We start from the raw sequence: 17,751 nt of genomic DNA, 5'->3' as shown, positions 1-17,751 counted from the left end.
TCTTCCTTTAACTATAAATTCATGGGTATAAAGAGGAGTGTTCAGAGAGCTATGATACATACATTTTTCCACGTTGCCCTAGGTCAGAGATTAAAAAGAAGCGGTTATCTTCTGCTTTATAATTCTATGATTTGTAACGGCTTAAAATTCCTGGCATGTTCAATCTTCTAGTCTGAATTTCAGCTCTTTGGTTCTAAAGAAACGCCTTTTACCTGGCAGAGCTGGCAGAGTCAGTGTATGTCACTGGCCTAATCAACAGACCGAGACTCTAATTCCGATTCTGTTGGCGGACTTTTGGACACGCACTGAGGTGTAGTTACTGCGTGTGTATAGAGAAGCAGCGAGGCTCAGTGGAAAGAGCCCGGGCTTGGGAGTCAGAGGTCACGGGTTCTAATCCCAGCTCCGCCGCTTGCCAGCTGTGTGACTGTGGGCAAGTCACTTAACTTCTCTGTGCCTCAATTCCCTCATCTGTAAAATGGGGATTAAAAACTGTGAGCCCCCCGTGGGACAACCTGATCACCTTGTTTTCCCCCAGCGCTTAGAACAGTGCTTTGCACATAGTAAGCGCTTAACAAATACCACTATTATCATTATTATTATATCTACCCCAGCACTTAGAACAGTGCTTGGCGCATCGTAAGCGCTTAACAAATACCGGAATCATTATTATTATTATTCTTACAAGACCAAAGCAATGTAACAGTCGAGCACTGAGCCGCTTAAATGTGGCTTTTAGGAATGACTCTAAGGGTGATTGTCAAATACTTTGAAAGTAGGCTATAAAATCCCACTGTGGATAACTTGTGTTTATCGGTTAACCCTTTAATGAACTGTTCTGGTAATTGGGTTGAGCATCCGCTAGAAAGTTTTCATCTAGCTCACTTTTACGCCGGGCCCATTGCTACCACATTAATGGCCATGATGTATTGTAGCAATTAGTATTGCTTGCGGTTTTTAAATAACGAGTGTTCGTTCTTGAATTCTGGAAAGCGATGAGAGATGTTTTTGCAGCCGCCCCCATTCATCATTTCATTTGACCGGATTTTCCCGTGCCAGAAATCATAATTTTGTTTTTAAAATGATTTGGCCCACAGGTGGAAATGGTGTATTCATTGTTGTCAATGCTTGGTACTCATGATAAGGATGACATGTCACGAACCTTGCTAGCTATGTCTAGCTCCCAGGACAGCTGCATATCCATGCGACAGTCGGGATGTCTCCCTCTTCTCATCCAGCTTTTACATGGCAATGACAAAGACTCTGTGTTGTTGGGCAATTCTCGAGGCAGTAAGGAGGCCCGGGCCAGGGCCAGCGCAGCACTCCACAACATCATTCACTCCCAGCCTGATGACAAGCGAGGCCGGCGCGAAATCCGCGTCCTTCATCTTTTGGAACAGATCCGTGCTTACTGTGAAACGTGTTGGGAATGGCAGGAGGCCCACGAACAAGGCATGGACCAGGACAAAAACCCAAGTACGTTGCCGTGCGCGGTACAGAGCAGATGGGGAAGATGGAGCAAAGTTAGACTTTTGGGGTTCACGTATTTGGACCAATCCCCGGACCGCCGGTGCTCATCCACCATCGGACCCGCTACCACTAGCGCTTATTATGTGCCAGGCACTGTAATTACCGCTGGGGTAGATACGAGCTAGTCAGGTTGGACACAGCACACATCCCACCTGGGGCTTATTCCCTTACTCCCCATTTTCCAGATGAGGAAACAGAAGCCCAGAGAGAAATGCAGTGACTTGCCCAAGGTCACCCAGCAGACAAGTGGCAGAACCGGAATTGGAACCCAGGTCCTTCTGACTCCCAGGCCCATGCTCTGCCTCCCAGGTGGTTCCCCAGCTAGTCACTTGGGAGACGGTGAGGGCAAACTGCCTGTTGGCTTTAGCTAGCCGACGGATCATGTAATGACTCGAGTGGGTGGAGTAATTTACCAATAAAGTGTGCTATGTCCTTGTTGGCTAGTCCCGTGTCACACTGACCGGGGTGGGGGGAAAGGGGTTCGGAGGGGTGGGGAGGGAAGCGGCCTCCAGTGCTTCAAAACTGGGCCCAAACAGCATCGTCCTTGTGTGGGGCTCTTCCATGTGTGAACAGGCCGATCAAAAAAAAAAAAAAAGTTGAAAAAGTCCGGGACGATAAGCAGCAAACTGACACAGAGAGACAGATCCAATCTGGGCAGAGTGCAGAGACAGGGGAATATAGACAATAAGGCCTCGGTCCTAGAATTTCATACTCTGTGCCAAAGAGAGTTTTTCATCTAATGGTTTCCTAGGATGATCAATGTAAGCATATTTGGGTTTGAATTGTTGGTTAGGCACAGAAGGGGGGGTATTTCATCAGGAATTGGAAGATTTTGATGTCTTTAGTGGAATATCTATGGCCTTGATATTGTAGTATATACATAATTAGGCAAAACTTTGCTTCTCATAGACTTTTTACATTATGTATTTCTCATATTTTTGAGGACTTGCAATGGAAACAAGTCAAGTGAAAATAATTAGTCTTAAAAAAGAAACAGTATTTAATGTTGAACGATCCCACTTTTCAGTCTTCTTACACTGACACTTTGCCTTATGGATTTTCATTTTCTCTAGTCCTTTTAATGTCTTGGACTTTCTGATGTCTCTTCAGGTTTGTGTCAAGGCCTTAAAACTCAGATGATGTATCCTAGCATATTTTGCCTAGAGCAAAGGCACTTAAATGGCAATGAACATTTTTGAGCATTCAGCTAAGCAGATAATTTCCCCACATTTTCAGCCTTAGAAGTAGCTTGCAAAATGGCATTTCAAGACTTTGGTTTTTAGTCTTTATTGATTTTTTCAAGATCTCAAGAAAATTATGATGTTCATTTTACTAATGCACAGTGCCGGCACCCGTTGAGCATCAGATCTGCCCAGCTGTGTGTGTTCTAATGAAGCTTTCATTTGATGAAGAGCACAGGCATGCAATGAATGAACTTGGTAAGAAAAAAATGAATTCTTAAATATGGCTCTGTCATGGAAAGGTAATAGTTCATCTTTAAATCGTGTTTGAAATCCAGACTAGTAGTAGAAGATCCTTCCTTGATCATTTGATAAATTGTGTTGCTTGTCCAATCACCTCCATATTCATATAATTCTGGCTCTTGGTCACCAGAATGAAACAAGAGGGTGATTCCACCCTTGTTTCTAGTACTGAGGTGTTACTACAATGCAGAAATTACCATTCCACTTGAAACCAGTTGTCACCTTAAATAGCCACAGCAAGAAATGGACAGAATTAACACCTCCCTTCCCACCCCACAGTCCCAAAGGTTAAGCTGGAAGGGTAGTGTTGTAAAGCTTGTATTATGCCCACCCCGAAAAAAAATTGTATATATGCTGTCCCCTTTTCATTGCCCTAAATTGGGAAAAACTGCCAGATCTGGGCCTCGTATATCTTTAGCTGAAGAGTAAGCAATTTAGCAGTGAAGTAGATTTTTTAAAAAAAATTTATCCAGTCAGCAAGGGGTGCCCTCTTTAATTGATTCTGCTTTCTCACATTGTATTAATAGGCACCTCTGTATGAAGTACACATCTCTGAACAAGAACATCACCGGTTTTGTGATTGACTCAGAGACAGCTCTCAGCTCTAAACTGTTTTAGCAGGGCTGAATTAGGGAAAGGAGGAGAGAGCACCGGGGAAAGAGAGAGAGAGAAAGAGGGAGGCCAGGCCCTGAGAGCGGAGCCATTAGGACAGCTCAGGAAAAGGAGAGAGTTTAGCGGCCAGGAGCATAGACAGTGACTAGGGTGGTGGCAGGGCAGGGATATCTAAGTACAAATCGGGGATTTCTGCTAATTATTCGTGGATCACCCGAATATATTGTGTGTGTGTGTGTGTGTGTACTAGAAAAGCCATGGTACTTTTTGCTTGCTACTCATTCAATTTATAACTCAGGTAACATCTCACATATTGATATTCCTCCAAGCACTGATTTTTTTTCACCCAGTAATAATGCAAATTAATTTGTATTGAGAGGGTTTATGGGTACCAGGACCTCACCTGCAGCTCATTGTCATCTTAATGCCACCATCACCACCCTCCTCCTCTTCCTTTGGCTCCATCCTGTTCCACTCCACCCCATTGCTGGGTCCACCTCCACCTGAATAGACTAAAAATCAAACAATCAGTCAATCAGTGGTATTTATTAGGCACTTACTATGTGCAGAGCACCATGCTAAACAACTTGGGAAAGTACAATAGAGTTGGTCGACACCGTCCCTGCCCACGAGGAATTTAAAGCGGTTCAAGTAAATCTGGCCTTTCTGTGGTTTGCTCTGATGTAAACTAGACTGTAAACTCATTCTGGGCAGGGGAAGTGTCTGCCCAAGCACTGCCCAAGCCCAAGTACTCTCCCAAGCATTTAGTACAGTGCTCCACAATCAATCAGTGGTATTTATTGAGCGCTTACTATGTGCAGAGCACTCTTGGGAGAGTATGATTCAACAGAAGTAGCAGATACTTTCCCTGCCCATAACAAGCTTAGTCTAGGGGAGGAGCTCTCTGCACAAAGTAAGCACTCAATCAATACAATTGATGATGATGCCAAAAACAAGAGTGATAATCCAGTGGTGGAGAGCCATGGGGAAGAAGGCAGGTTGCAGGAGTGACAGCAATGGAGGCAGTGGTCTAAACGCTGCCTTCAAAGAGGCAGACACTAAGAGGTCTGAAAAGTAGCTCCAGCCCATGAGCAGAGGAATGGGTGGAGCTGGGGAAAGCAGGTGGGCTCGGGAAAGGGGTGAAATAAAGTGCCTCGAGCCTACCTACCTCTCCCAGCCCCTCCCACGAGGCACTTGATTTCAACTCTCTTTCAGTCCCCTAAAGAGGCTATCAGTGCCCTACCCTAAAAGCTGAATCTTCTGTAGTCACTCATACCACAAGTTGGCATCTAGGTCAAAACTGCTAAGATATTTTAGCTTCTGTTAATCCATTGTTTTTAATTCTGCTGAAATGGATATACCACAGGTTACAAAAAAAAAGGCCACACCCTCTCTTCTCCCCCCCCCCCCCCATACTGGAAATCTTTTTTTTTTTTTGGAACTGAGAATAACGTTTTTGGAAATGAAAGGGCCGTTCTTGGTCCCATTTCAAGGTCAGAAGCGGACCCTGTTAGCCCCAGGATCTGAGCAGAAGGCAGACTAAAACAAATGACTTCTGCAACTTCACAGAATTAAACTCTAGGATATGGATGGGACAACCATAGTCCTGATTGATGGATATTTATTGAATGCTTACTGTGGGCAGAGCTCAATATTAAGCTCTTGGGAGAGTACAATACAATGGAGTGGGTAGACATGATCCCTGCCTACAAGGTAGCCAAGCCATCCCTATTTCTGCACACCTTAGTGATGTCAATATTTGTTTCCTGAAATAATCCACTGTCCATTCCAATGAAGACCCTCAAATAAGCCAGAATGTGTTGGTGCCCAGAAAAATTACTGTTGATTGTTAGAAAGAGGCTTTCCATCAGTCAATCATTTAGTCAGGCAGTCGTTCATGTATTGAACACCTGTTGTGTACAGAACACTGCACTGCTTTAGAGGGGATAATTAAGCAGTGATCCCTGCTTTCAAAGAATTTTGACTCTGTTTCCATCTAAACAGTGACAGATAAGAGCCTGCAGTTTACAGTAATCGTGAGTAGGTTTGTGCTTTTAACAGTAACCCACCTCTGCCATTTGTAGCCTTTGATAGTATTTCCTGGCTCCCGGAAAGGACGTTAAAGAATCCCACACACCTAATCAGTACTAAAAGAGGAGGAAAGAGAGACATGAGTACATATTAGGATTTGGCTAAATCATACAAAATTTGTCTCTCAACTAATGAATGGAACATGGCATTATAACAATGCACTTATTATTGGAGAATGAGTTTAAAAAGGAAATTTGGATTTTGTAAGCGAAAATCAGAGGTGTTTCAAGGGCCCAAAATAACAACTTGGGAGGCGTTCAGGTCAAGTTAGATGGTTTTCGATATGAAGCTGTTCAGAAAGATCCCCGTAGGAAGCCAACCTTGGAATCAATCAGTCAGTCATATGTATTGAGCACTTACCTTGTGCAGGGCACTGTGCTAAGCACTTGGGAGTGTACAGTATAACAATATAACAGGTGCATTCCCTGCCCACAACGAGCTTTACTGTCTAGAGGAGACAGACGTTAATATCAGTACGTAAATTATGGATACGTACCTAAAGTGTTGTAGGGCTGGGAGTGGGGATGAATAAAGGGAGCAAGTCAGGATGACACACTCAACTGCTCACCTCTGGTGCGTAATGCTCTATTCAGGGCAATGATAATTTTTCTCATGAACAGAATTTAGAATTACAAAAGTCCTCCTGGTTTTTCTTGGGTTCATCCATCGATCAATCAATGGTATTGACTGAGCACTCACTGTGTGCAGAGCACTGTTCCTTGGGAAAGTACAATACAACAAAGTTGGTAGGTGTGATCCCCGCCCACAAGGAGCTTACAGTTTAGAGGTGGAGACAGGCATTAACATAAATAAAAGAATAATAATAATCATCAGGGTATTGGTTAAGCGCTTACTATGTGCCGGGCGCTGTACTATAACTGGGGTGGATACAAGCAAATCGGTTTGGACACAGTGCCTGTCCCGCATAGGGCTCACAGTCTTATTCCCCATTTTACAGATGAGGTCAGTGAGGCACAGTGAAGTGACTTGCCTAAGGTCACACAGCAGACAAGTGGCAGAGCCGGGATTAGAATCCAACTACAGATATGTACATAACTGCTGGGGGCTGAGGATGGGGTGAATACCAAGTGCCCAAAGGGTTGAAATGAGTATGATTTTCCTTCTGCTTTTTTTATTTTTAAATAGGGGGACTACAAGCCATTGCAGAATTATTGCAAGTGGACTGTGAAATGTATGGGCTTACTCATGACCATTACAGTGTTACTTTAAGACGATATGCTGGCATGGCTTTGACAAACTTAACTTTTGGGGATGTAGCTAACAAGGTATGTTGCCATTTATGATTTTGTTTTAGATGGGGCTTGGTTCATTTTCCTGCCTGCAAGAATACTAATCAGGGCCCCGCCTAGTGTCATGCACACACTGACATGCACTCTTTTTCCAGTGTGGGTCTGTCCTTCCAGGTGGGCACACTGGAGAGAGGTTCTCTTGAGGCCATTAAGACTGTATTTCAACCTCTGATCTCCCAAAGTCAAAAGCCATGCATTGAATTTCAAACACTCTGCATGTTCACTTTCTAGTCTTTTCTCCTTTTTTTATTTTACAGGCTACTCTGTGTTCTATGAAAGGCTGTATGAGAGCTCTTGTAGCCCAGTTGAAATCTGAAAGTGAAGATTTACAGCAGGTAACGCTTTTTGGTCCTCTCACGGGGGTGAATGATGATTTTCTACCAAAGGAATGGCCTCCTGTTTTGTTAAAGTGGCTGGAACCTCCGATTTGAGCCCAGATCAGATCTGTTGGGGACGAGGGGACAGAAGCCCATCCCCTCCCAGCCCTCCCCGCCCCAAGTCCAGCATGTCTGGAATCTCTTGGTAATTCACACAAGTGCTAAGAGCTGCCTTAGTTATTAGAGATTTTCCACTGAATTCCTGGCATTGAGAAACTACAAGAAAGTTAAAGAAACCAGCATTCTGAAAAAGATTTATTAAACTCTACTTCACAGGTCATTGCAAGTGTTTTGAGGAATTTATCATGGCGGGCTGATGTAAACAGTAAAAAGACTTTGCGTGAAGTTGGAAGTGTGAAAGCACTGATGGAATGTGCTCTGGAAGTTAAAAAGGTACCACTCTGGATTCTTGGTAGTGTAGCATGTGATGCCGGGAAAGGGTGAGATTCAATTCTGAGTTAGTTTTGATCGGGCACTGTGGTCTCCCAAATGGTTCTCAATCTGGCTGTGTACATAACACAACTGAGATACGACTGGCATGCTTTTTTGTAGTATTCAAACGGCATTTTTTTTCACAATATATTCTAGAGCACCGTACTATTTGCTAATTTCCTGTAACTTTAGAGATTTTAGAAAGCTATATTCCTACCTAAAGATTTAGCACCCTAAACCGAGAGAGAATTATATAAGCATTTCCTCTGTATTTATAATAATGCTGGTATTTAAGTGCTTACTATGTGCTAAGGACTGTATTTATCATTTTGCTTGTTTAACAGATGGTAGAAGCACTGACCTCATAGCCTAGTGCTAGATTATCTAGGGAATAAAAATGAAGATGCTAATGGGGAATCCAGATCCCACCGTCAGTTGAATTTTTCCATTAAAAAGAATGTCGACCGGTATTAAAAACTGTGAGATTTGGCTCTGCAGTCTGATCAGGTATATATGTTGTCTGTTTGCAGGAATCCACTCTAAAAAGTGTATTGAGTGCCTTGTGGAATTTGTCAGCTCATTGCACTGAGAATAAAGCCGAGATCTGTGCTGTGGATGGTGCTCTTGCCTTTCTAGTTGGCACCCTAACGTACCGTAGCCAAACGAATACTTTAGCCATCATTGAAAGTGGAGGCGGGATATTGCGGAATGTGTCCAGCCTAATAGCCACCAACGAGGACCACAGGTACGTACGTGATTTCATTTCATTCTGCACCCCCAGCTGAGCGCGATGCTTTAGGGAGAGGCAAGGGACGGCCTCATTAGAGCAGCCTAGCCTCTCAGGAGCTGAAACCAGCGGCCAAGACAGTCGAAGGCAATGGAACAGAACTTGAAAAGCTATAGCCTTAAGCATTCAGGAAGTTACCTTCACGTACATCTGCTTTACAATTTGGAGAGTCGAAGTGTATAGTCTGAATGTACGCACAGAGATTTGGGTAGTTTTTGAGTCTGGCCTTTTTAGGGTGTTGTGGCTCTGTGATGAAAAAACAGGCCTTAATGATTTAGCGCTCTGACTTTTTTGTTTTCGTTTGTGTTTGTATTATTTCAGGCAAATCCTGAGAGAAAGCAGCTGCTTGCAGACATTATTACAGCACTTGAAATCTCATAGCTTGACAATAGTTAGTAATGCGTGTGGAACCTTGTGGAATCTTTCAGCAAGAAATGCTAAAGATCAGGAAGCACTGTGGGACATGGGAGCCGTTAGCATGCTCAAGAATCTCATTCACTCAAAGCACAAAATGATCGCTATGGGTAGTGCTGCAGCTTTAAGAAACTTGATGGCAAACAGACCTGCAAAATACAAGGATGCCAATATCATGTCTCCCGGTTCCAGCTTGCCATCTCTTCACGTTAGAAAGCAAAAGGCATTGGAAGCTGAATTAGATGCTCAGCATTTATCGGAGACTTTTGACAACATTGATAATCTAAGCCCCAAAGCATCTCATCGTAACAAGCAGAGACACAAGCAAAATCTATATAGCGACTACGTTTTTGACCCTAATCGGCATGACGAGAGCAGGTCTGAGAGTTTTACTACCGGAAATGTGACTGTCCTTTCGCCATATTTAAATGCCACGGTCTTGCCTGTGCCTGGCTCCTCTTCCTCTGCGCGAGGAGGCTTGGAAAGTTCTCGTTCTGAAAAAGACAGGAGTTTGGACAGAGAGCGAGGGATCGGACTAGGCGCGTACCATCCAGCCCCAGAAAATCCCGGAAACTCTTCCAAGCGAATAGGAATGCAGCTGTCCACCACCGCCGCCCAGATTGCCAAAGTCATGGAAGAAGTGTCTAGCATTCATGTCGCACAAGATGACAGGAGTTCTGGACCCACGACAGAAATGCATTGCATGGCGGACGAAAGGACCGCCCTGAGAAGAGCGTCAACAGCCCACCCACATTCGAGTACGTATAGCTTTCCTAAATCCGAAAATGCCAACAGGACGTGTCCTGTGCCGTACCCCAAAATGGAGTATGAGCGAGCTTCAAACGATAGCCTAAATAGCGTCAGCAGTAGTGATGGCTATGGGAAAAGAGGCCAAATGAAACCTTCCGTTGAGTCATATTCTGAAGATGACGAGAGTAAATTTTGCAGCTATGGGCAGTACCCAGCCGACTTAGCTCATAAGATTCACAGTGCCAATCACATGGACGATAACGACGGTGATCTCGACACACCGATCAATTACAGCCTGAAGTATTCAGATGAGCAGTTGAACTCGGGAAGGCAGAGTCCCTCCCAGAATGAGAGATGGGCCAGGCCGAAGCACATGATAGAAGATGAACTGAAGCAAAATGAACAAAGGCAGTCAAGGGGTCCGAGCACAACCTATCCCGGGTATGGCGAAAGCAGCGATGACAAACACATAAAGTTCCAGTCTCACTTTGGACAGCAAGAGTGCGTCTCCCCTTACAGATCCAGAGGAGCCAATAACGCGGAGCCGAATCGAGTGGGCTCTGGTCATGGGATGAACCAGAAAGTGAACCCGTCCCTGTGTCAGGAGGATGATTACGATGATGACGATAAGCCGACCAACTACAGTGAACGCTACTCGGAGGAAGAGCAACATGAGGAAGACAGGCCAACCAATTACAGTATCAAGTACAGCGAGGAGACGCATCACACAGACCAGCCTATCGATTATAGTTTAAAATACGCCAGCGACGTCCCGCCTTCCTCGCAGAAGCCATCTTTCTCGTTCTCCAAGAGTTCTTCAGTGCAGAGCGCCAAAGCGGAGCACATCTCCACGAGCAACGGAAATGTGTCCACCTCCTCGGCTGGTGCCAAGAGGCAGGGCCAGCTCCACCCCAGTTCCGTGCCAGGTAGAGGCGGACAGACTCAAAAGGCGGCTTCCTGCAAGGCTCCCTCCATCAACCAAGAAACAATTCAGACGTACTGTGTGGAAGACACACCGATATGCTTTTCGCGGTGTAGTTCTCTGTCATCCTTGTCGTCCGCCGAAGATGAAATTGGGCGTGACCAGGTGACCCGTAGCACCGACCCCGCCAGCACGCTGCAGATAACGGAGCTGAAAGAAAGTGCCGGAGCTGGGTCAACCGAGGATGCCGCAAGCGAAGTCCCATCCGCCTCCCAGCATATGCGAACCAAATCCAGCCGGCTCCAGACTTCAAACATATCGCCTTCTGATTCGTCGAGACATAAAGCTGTTGAATTTTCCTCCGGTGCCAAATCTCCATCCAAAAGTGGGGCACAAACCCCGAAGAGCCCGCCCGAGCATTACGTGCAGGAGACGCCACTCATGTTTAGCCGCTGTACGTCTGTGAGTTCCCTGGATAGTTTTGAGAGCCGCTCGATTGCAAGCTCTGTTCAGAGCGAGCCTTGCAGTGGAATGGTTAGTGGCATCATAAGCCCCAGCGACCTTCCAGACAGCCCCGGGCAAACCATGCCCCCAAGTAGGAGCAAGACCCCGCCGCCTCCCCAAGTGGTCCAGGCGAAAAGGGATGCTGCTAAAAGCAAAGGGCTGCATCCTGACAAAAGAGAACCTGGGCCCAGGCTGGCGGCTGTGAGCGCTGCGGTTCAGCGGGTCCAGGTATTGCCCGATGCTGATACTCTGATGCATTTTGCTACAGAGAGCACCCCAGATGGATTTTCTTGCTCCTCCAGCCTAAGCGCGCTGAGCCTCGATGAACCGTATATACAGAAGGACGTGGAGTTGAGGATAATGCCTCCAGTACAGGAAAATGACCATGGAAACGAAACAGACCCTGAGCAGCCAGGAGAGCCAACCGAAAAGCAGGAGAAGGCAGCGGAGAAACCCACGGAATCAGAGAAGGACATATTGGATGACTCGGACGACGACGACATTGACATATTGGAAGAATGTATCATTTCAGCTATGCCGACAAAATCTTCCCGAAAAGCCAAGAAGCCCTCACAGGCTGCTTCGAAAATCCCTCCACCTGTGGCCAGGAAGCCCAGTCAGCTGCCAGTGTACAAACTCCTTCCTTCCCAGAGCCGATTACAGCCTCAAAAGCATGTTAGTTTCACCCCCGGAGATGATATGCCACGGGTGTATTGTGTAGAAGGCACCCCGATAAACTTCTCCACAGCTACGTCGCTGAGTGACCTCACGATAGAGTCCCCCCCGAACGAGTTGGCTGCCATCGAGAACATCGGGACGGGGGCCCAGCCGGCCGAGTTTGAAAAGAGAGATACCATCCCTACAGAAGGCAGAAGCATAGAAGATATTCAGAGAGGGAAAAACTCGGCCTCAACTACTCCCGTGTTGGATGACGGCAAAGCCGAAGAAGGGGACATCCTTGCGGAATGCATTAATTCCGCCATGCCCAAAGGAAAAAGTCACAAGCCTTTCCGGGTGAAAAAGATCATGGATCAGGTTCAGCAAGCATCAGCGGCTTCCTCGGGAAGTAGCATAAGTCAGCCGGATGGCGAGAGGAAGAAGCCTACCTCCCCAGTTAAGCCCATGCCTCAGAGTATTGAATATAGGGCCCGAGTGAAGAAAAATGCCGACTCCAAAAATAACTTTAATATGGAGAGATCTTATACGGACCACAAAGAGGCAAAGAAGCAGAATCTGAAAAATCACTCCAGGGACTTCAATGATAAACTTCCAAATAACGAAGACCGTGTAAGAGGAAGCTACGCTTTCGATTCCCCGCACCACTACACGCCAATTGAAGGCACTCCGTACTGTTTTTCGCGAAATGACTCTTTGAGTTCCCTGGATTTCGACGACGATGACGTTGACCTGTCTAGGGAAAAGGCAGAGTTACGGAAAGGAAAAGAAACCAAGGAAGCAGACGCTAACGCTAGCAGCCATCCGGAGCCATCTACCAATAGAACCCAAATTTGTCCGAAACCGCCGCCGAGCAGGGGTCAGCCCAAGACTTCACTGCAAAAGCCAGCCGCTTTCCCTCAGCCGTCTAAAGATATCCCGGATAGAGGAGCGGCTTCAGATGAAAAAATGCAGAATTTTGCTATCGAAAACACACCCGTTTGCTTTTCTCGTAATTCATCTCTGAGTTCTCTCAGTGACATCGACCAAGAAAACAATAACAACAAGGAGAGCGAACCCATCAAACCACCGGAACCTCCCGAGACACAGATCGAATCGAGTAGACCTCAAGCGTCGGGTTACGCGCCCAAGTCGTTTCACGTCGAAGATACCCCAGTGTGTTTTTCGCGAAACAGTTCCCTGAGTTCTCTTAGTATAGATTCTGAAGATGACCTCTTGCAGGAATGCATCAGTTCCGCGATGCCGAAAAAGAAAAAGCCTTCCAGACTTAAGGGGGATAATGAAAAGAATAGTTCCCGGAACCTGGGTGGCATATTAGCCGAAGATTTGACCCTTGATTTGAGAGACATCCAAAGGCCAGATTCAGAGCATGGTTTCTCTCCCGATTCAGAGAACTTTGATTGGAAGGCGATTCAGGAAGGTGCAAATTCCATCGTAAGTAGTCTGCATCAAGCTGCTGCCGCTGCTTGTTTATCTAGACAAGCTTCATCTGACTCTGATTCCATCCTGTCACTAAAATCTGGGATTTCTTTGGGCTCACCATTTCATCTCACCCCCGACCAAGAGGAGAAACCCTTTACGAGCAATAAAGGCCCCCGAATACTGAAGCCTGGGGAAAAAAGTACGTTAGAAAGTAAAAAAGTCGAGTCTGAAAACAAGGGGATCAAAGGAGGGAAAAAAGTGTACAAAAGCTTGATTACTGGGAAAGTCCGGTCAAACTCAGAACTCTCCAGCCAGTTGAAGCAGCCCCTGCCAACAAATATGCCGTCCATCTCCCGAGGTCGAACAATGATTCACATTCCAGGAGTTCGTAACAGCTCTTCGAGCACGAGTCCAGTTGCCAAAAAGGCCCCCCCGCTGAAGGCCCCGGCCTCCAAAAGCCCCAACGAAGGCCAGCCCGCCACGACTTCTCCAAGAGGGGCCAAGCCGACGATCAAGTCAGAAGCCAGTCCAGTGAACCGGCAGCCATCCCAAGCGGGCGGGTCGAGTAAAGGACCTTCCAGATCGGGGTCAAGAGATTCCACTCCCTCTAGACCGCCTCAGCAGCCACTGAGTAGGCCCATGCAGTCTCCAGGGCGAAGCTCCATTTCCCCCGGGAGAAACGGAATAAGTCCTCCCAACAAGCTGTCTCAACTGCCCCGGACGTCATCCCCCAGTACTGCTTCAACCAAGTCCTCGGGTTCGGGAAGAATGGCGTACACGTCTCCGGGCCGGCAGATGAGTCAGCAGAATCTTGCCAAACCAACAGGCCTGTCCAAGAACCCCAGCAGTATTCCCAGAAGCGAGTCCGCCTCCAAAGGATTAAACCAGGCAGCCGGCGGCAGCGGGCCCAACAAAAAGGTAGAGCTCTCCAGAATGTCTTCAACCAAATCCAGCGGGAGCGAGTCCGACAGATCGGAGAGACCCGTTCTAGTGCGGCAGTCCACTTTCATTAAAGAAGCTCCAAGCCCCACGCTGAGGAGAAAGTTGGAAGAATCCGCCTCGTTTGAATCCCTCTCTCCATCTTCGCGACCGGATTCACCCACGAGATCCCAGGCCCAGACTCCGGTGTTAAGCCCATCCCTTCCCGACACGCCGCTCTCCACGCATCCTTCGGTCCAGGCCGGGGGTTGGCGCAGACTGCCTCCCTCTCTCAACCCCGGTGTCGACTACAGCGAGGGAAGGCCGGCGAAACGCCACGATATCGCTCGCTCCCATTCCGAGAGCCCCTCCAGGCTGCCGATCAACCGATCCGGAACTTGGAAGCGCGAGCACAGCAAACACTCCTCCTCGCTCCCTCGCGTAAGCACTTGGCGAAGAACTGGAAGCTCTTCCTCGATCCTCTCTGCTTCGTCGGAATCCAGCGAGAAGGCCAAAAGTGAAGATGAGAAGCAGGTGAGTGCTCCCGCGGGCCCCAAACCGGCTAAAGAAAACCAAGCCCCGGCGAAAGGGACGTGGAGAAAAATCAAGGAGAGCGAGATGGCTCCCGCAGGTAACACACCTCAGGCCGTCTCCTCGGGCGCCCCAAACGGCGCGGACTCGAAGACTCTGGTTTATCAAATGGCCCCCGCTGTCTCTAAGACAGAGGACGTGTGGGTGAGGATCGAGGACTGTCCCATCAATAACCCTAGATCGGGAAGATCTCCCACGGGAAACACTCCCCCGGTGATTGACAGCGTTTCCGAGAAGGGCAGTTCAACCGGTAAAGAGGCAAAAGAGAGTCAGGGGAAACAAAATGCGGGAAATGGCAATGCACCAGTTCGCTCTGCGGGCTTGGAAAATCGCCTGAATTCGTTCATTCAGCTAGATAGCCCAGATAAAAAGGGGACTGAAGGCAAGCCGGCCCAGAGCAATCCGACCCCCGCTCCGGAGCCGGGGGAAAGTTCCGTCCCTGAGCGTACGCCATTCAGTTCCAGCAGCTCGAGCAAGCACAGCTCCCCAAGTGGAGCCGTTGCCGCCCGAGTGACCCCTTTCAATTACAATCCGAGCCCTAGGAAGAGCAGCGCAGACAGCAGTTCAGCTCGGCCATCCCAGATCCCCACCCCGGTCAATAATAGCACAAAGAAACGGGATTCGAAAACGGAAAACCCAGAGCCCGGAGGAACTCAGAGCCCTAAACGCCATTCTGGCTCTTACTTGGTGACTTCTGTTTAAGAGAGCCAGAATGGGTGAACAAAGAACATAATGTATTATTTACAACTGCTATGTAGAAATTCTGTTTCAAATGAAACTTTAAAGAAGACTGAAGAATCTTTTGTAAATAGGTTTGATTCTTGTTAGAGGGTCTTTGTTCTGGAAGCCATATTTGATAGCATACTTTGTCTTCACTGGTCATATTTTGGAGGGATGCCTGAGTGTTTAGGGAAGAAAAGTCGTCGGTAAAGCAAGTATATTTGTACAGTACGTTTTACTTGTATTTAAGAAGAATCCCATGGTCACTTAATTATTGCCTGTCTTAAAGTAATGAACATTACCGATAGAGAAGATACAATGTAATGCTGTGTATCAATCATTTCTAGATTATAAACTGACTAAACTCACATCAGGGAAAAAAAAATTGGTGTTATTTATGCAAAAAAAAGAAAAAAAATCTCAGTTTTTGGTTTTGTGAATCCATCTAACCCTATAATTAATCATGTGGCTGTGAAATTCACAGTAATATGGTTCCCGATGAACAAGCTTTCCCAGCCTGCTTTTCTGCATGAATGAAACTGATGGTTCAATTTCCGAAGTATGATTAACAGTTCTGTGGTCACAATGATGTGCATAGGTAGATATGGTGTAACAATTTACACTACTTTGTTTGTGCTCTGCAAAAAAAAAAAAGGAAATCTGTGTAACTGTAAAACCTGGAACGAAATTATTTTACCGGAGCTAGATTTTATCTGAAAGTAGGTAGAAATTTTGCTATGCTGTAACTTGTTGTATATTCTGGTATTTGAGGTGAGATGGCTGCTCTTTTATTAATGAGACATGGGTTATGTCTCAACAGAAACTAAATGAACATTTCAGAATAAATTATTACTGTATGTAATCTCTGCTGACATCCATGGTCTTATTTCATCCTGTGGTTGAAGCTGTTTTCTGTCAAATGAGCCTCCTTTTGTTGTGATTTTCTTTTATTCTCCCCGTTTAAAAAACAACACAATGCCCGGCTTTACTGAAGAAAGCTATATTATGCACTGAAGTGTACTTATTCCTGAGTTATCCTATCATGACAGTCATTCATACTCCCCTCTACATAATCAGATTGGAAAGTTCTAACCACTGTTTTTTGGCCTTCACCGCTCTTCCACCTACATTTCCTTCTTTTCGATCCATTGAAAGGCAGATACAAGCAAGCCCCCTTTCATAATATTAGTGAAACACTGGAGATTTGTCCACACAACATCCTTTTGAGTTGAACCACTGAATCTGTCCTCACTTTATAGTTGAGACCGCAGTTTGGCCACGTTACAGGATGAGCGCTAAAAGTTCTGTTCCTCACTCCCACTATGCCTTGCCTAGTAGCTTCTCTGCCCTTCTTCTCTCTCCTGAAATAGATGAGCTTTTTTTTTTTTCCCCAATCATTTTCAGTAATTGCCCACTCGATATTTTCTTAGGCTAAAGCGCAGACTTGCCTCCCTCCTGTATTCTAAAAGCAAAAACACAAGCAAGGGGCATGGTGTTTTTCAGAAGTTTTTAAAGCCAAGTTCAAGTACTTCTTACATTCCTTGGGGGCTTCTATACAGTTTTCGATCCTCTCCCCACACTCAACCATCTGAATCACGGTGAGACGAGAAAACCTGAAACTGAAGCTTCCCTGAAAAGACAATATAAAGCATCTTTAAAATTCGATTCCTTAAAGAAAAGACCTTTTTGGTTATAAAACTTTCTGATGCAACTCTGTGGACTATAGTGATGGTTAAAAGTAGCCTTACAAATTACAAGTTGCCTCATTTACAAATGGGAAGAAAATTCCCATCTTCACTTCATCCCTAACTCCATACCTGCCTTGTAGATTGTGTTGGCGTTCTTTGTATTTTAAAAATAAATGCCCCAGTGCTGGGGCTCTTCCGTCTGTGGTAATGACTGCCTGAGGGAGGCAGCACCAGGCATTCTTTGTGTTCAAAAGTGAATGAAAAATAAATCCCCCAGTCTGTGAATATATCTGGCTGGGGGGGGGGGGTAGCTGTGCCATGAGGGGACTTTGTGTGGGGAGGGTGGGCCCAAGTTACCATCTAATTGCAACCAGTGACTAGCAGGGGGAGGCTGTGCCATTTTGAGCAATTGTTGGCCAGGTGATTAGTAGAATTAAGACATTTAGACAACTCTAAGTCAAACACACACCTCTCCTGCGATTCAAAGTACACGGCACTGGTAGAATGTCACCCTTTACTGTGTTCAC

The 17,751-nt window shown here is 46.3% G+C and overlaps 1 protein-coding gene across 9 annotated transcripts in view; it reads left to right on the top strand.

Annotated features, from left to right (window-relative positions):
• Positions 1–16,402, top strand: part of APC (APC regulator of WNT signaling pathway) — a 121,601-nt gene extending 105,199 nt beyond the window's left edge. For 7 of the 9 annotated variants that reach the window (XM_039910632.1, XM_029054016.2, XM_029054018.2 and 4 more), the window contains 7 exons: positions 1,095–1,473; positions 2,871–2,966; positions 6,861–7,000; positions 7,282–7,359; positions 7,678–7,794; positions 8,364–8,578; positions 8,942–15,518. In XM_039910632.1, coding sequence (XP_039766566.1) covers positions 1,095–1,473; positions 2,871–2,966; positions 6,861–7,000; positions 7,282–7,359; positions 7,678–7,794; positions 8,364–8,578; positions 8,942–15,518 — 7,602 coding nt within the window. Of the gene's footprint in view, positions 1–1,094; positions 1,474–2,870; positions 2,967–6,860; positions 7,001–7,281; positions 7,360–7,677; positions 7,795–8,363; positions 8,579–8,941 lie in introns of all 9 variants that reach the window. The other 2 variants (XM_029054015.2, XM_029054020.2) reach the window with 2 other exon arrangements.
• Positions 16,403–17,751: the final 1,349 nt, after the last annotated feature.

This window comes from Ornithorhynchus anatinus, chromosome X3, assembly GCF_004115215.2.
Source record: "Ornithorhynchus anatinus isolate Pmale09 chromosome X3, mOrnAna1.pri.v4, whole genome shotgun sequence".
Classification (NCBI taxonomy): domain Eukaryota; kingdom Metazoa; phylum Chordata; class Mammalia; order Monotremata; family Ornithorhynchidae; genus Ornithorhynchus; species Ornithorhynchus anatinus.
The sequence above is the reverse complement of the archived record's forward strand: the minus strand, read 5'-3'. Positions and strand labels throughout refer to the sequence as shown.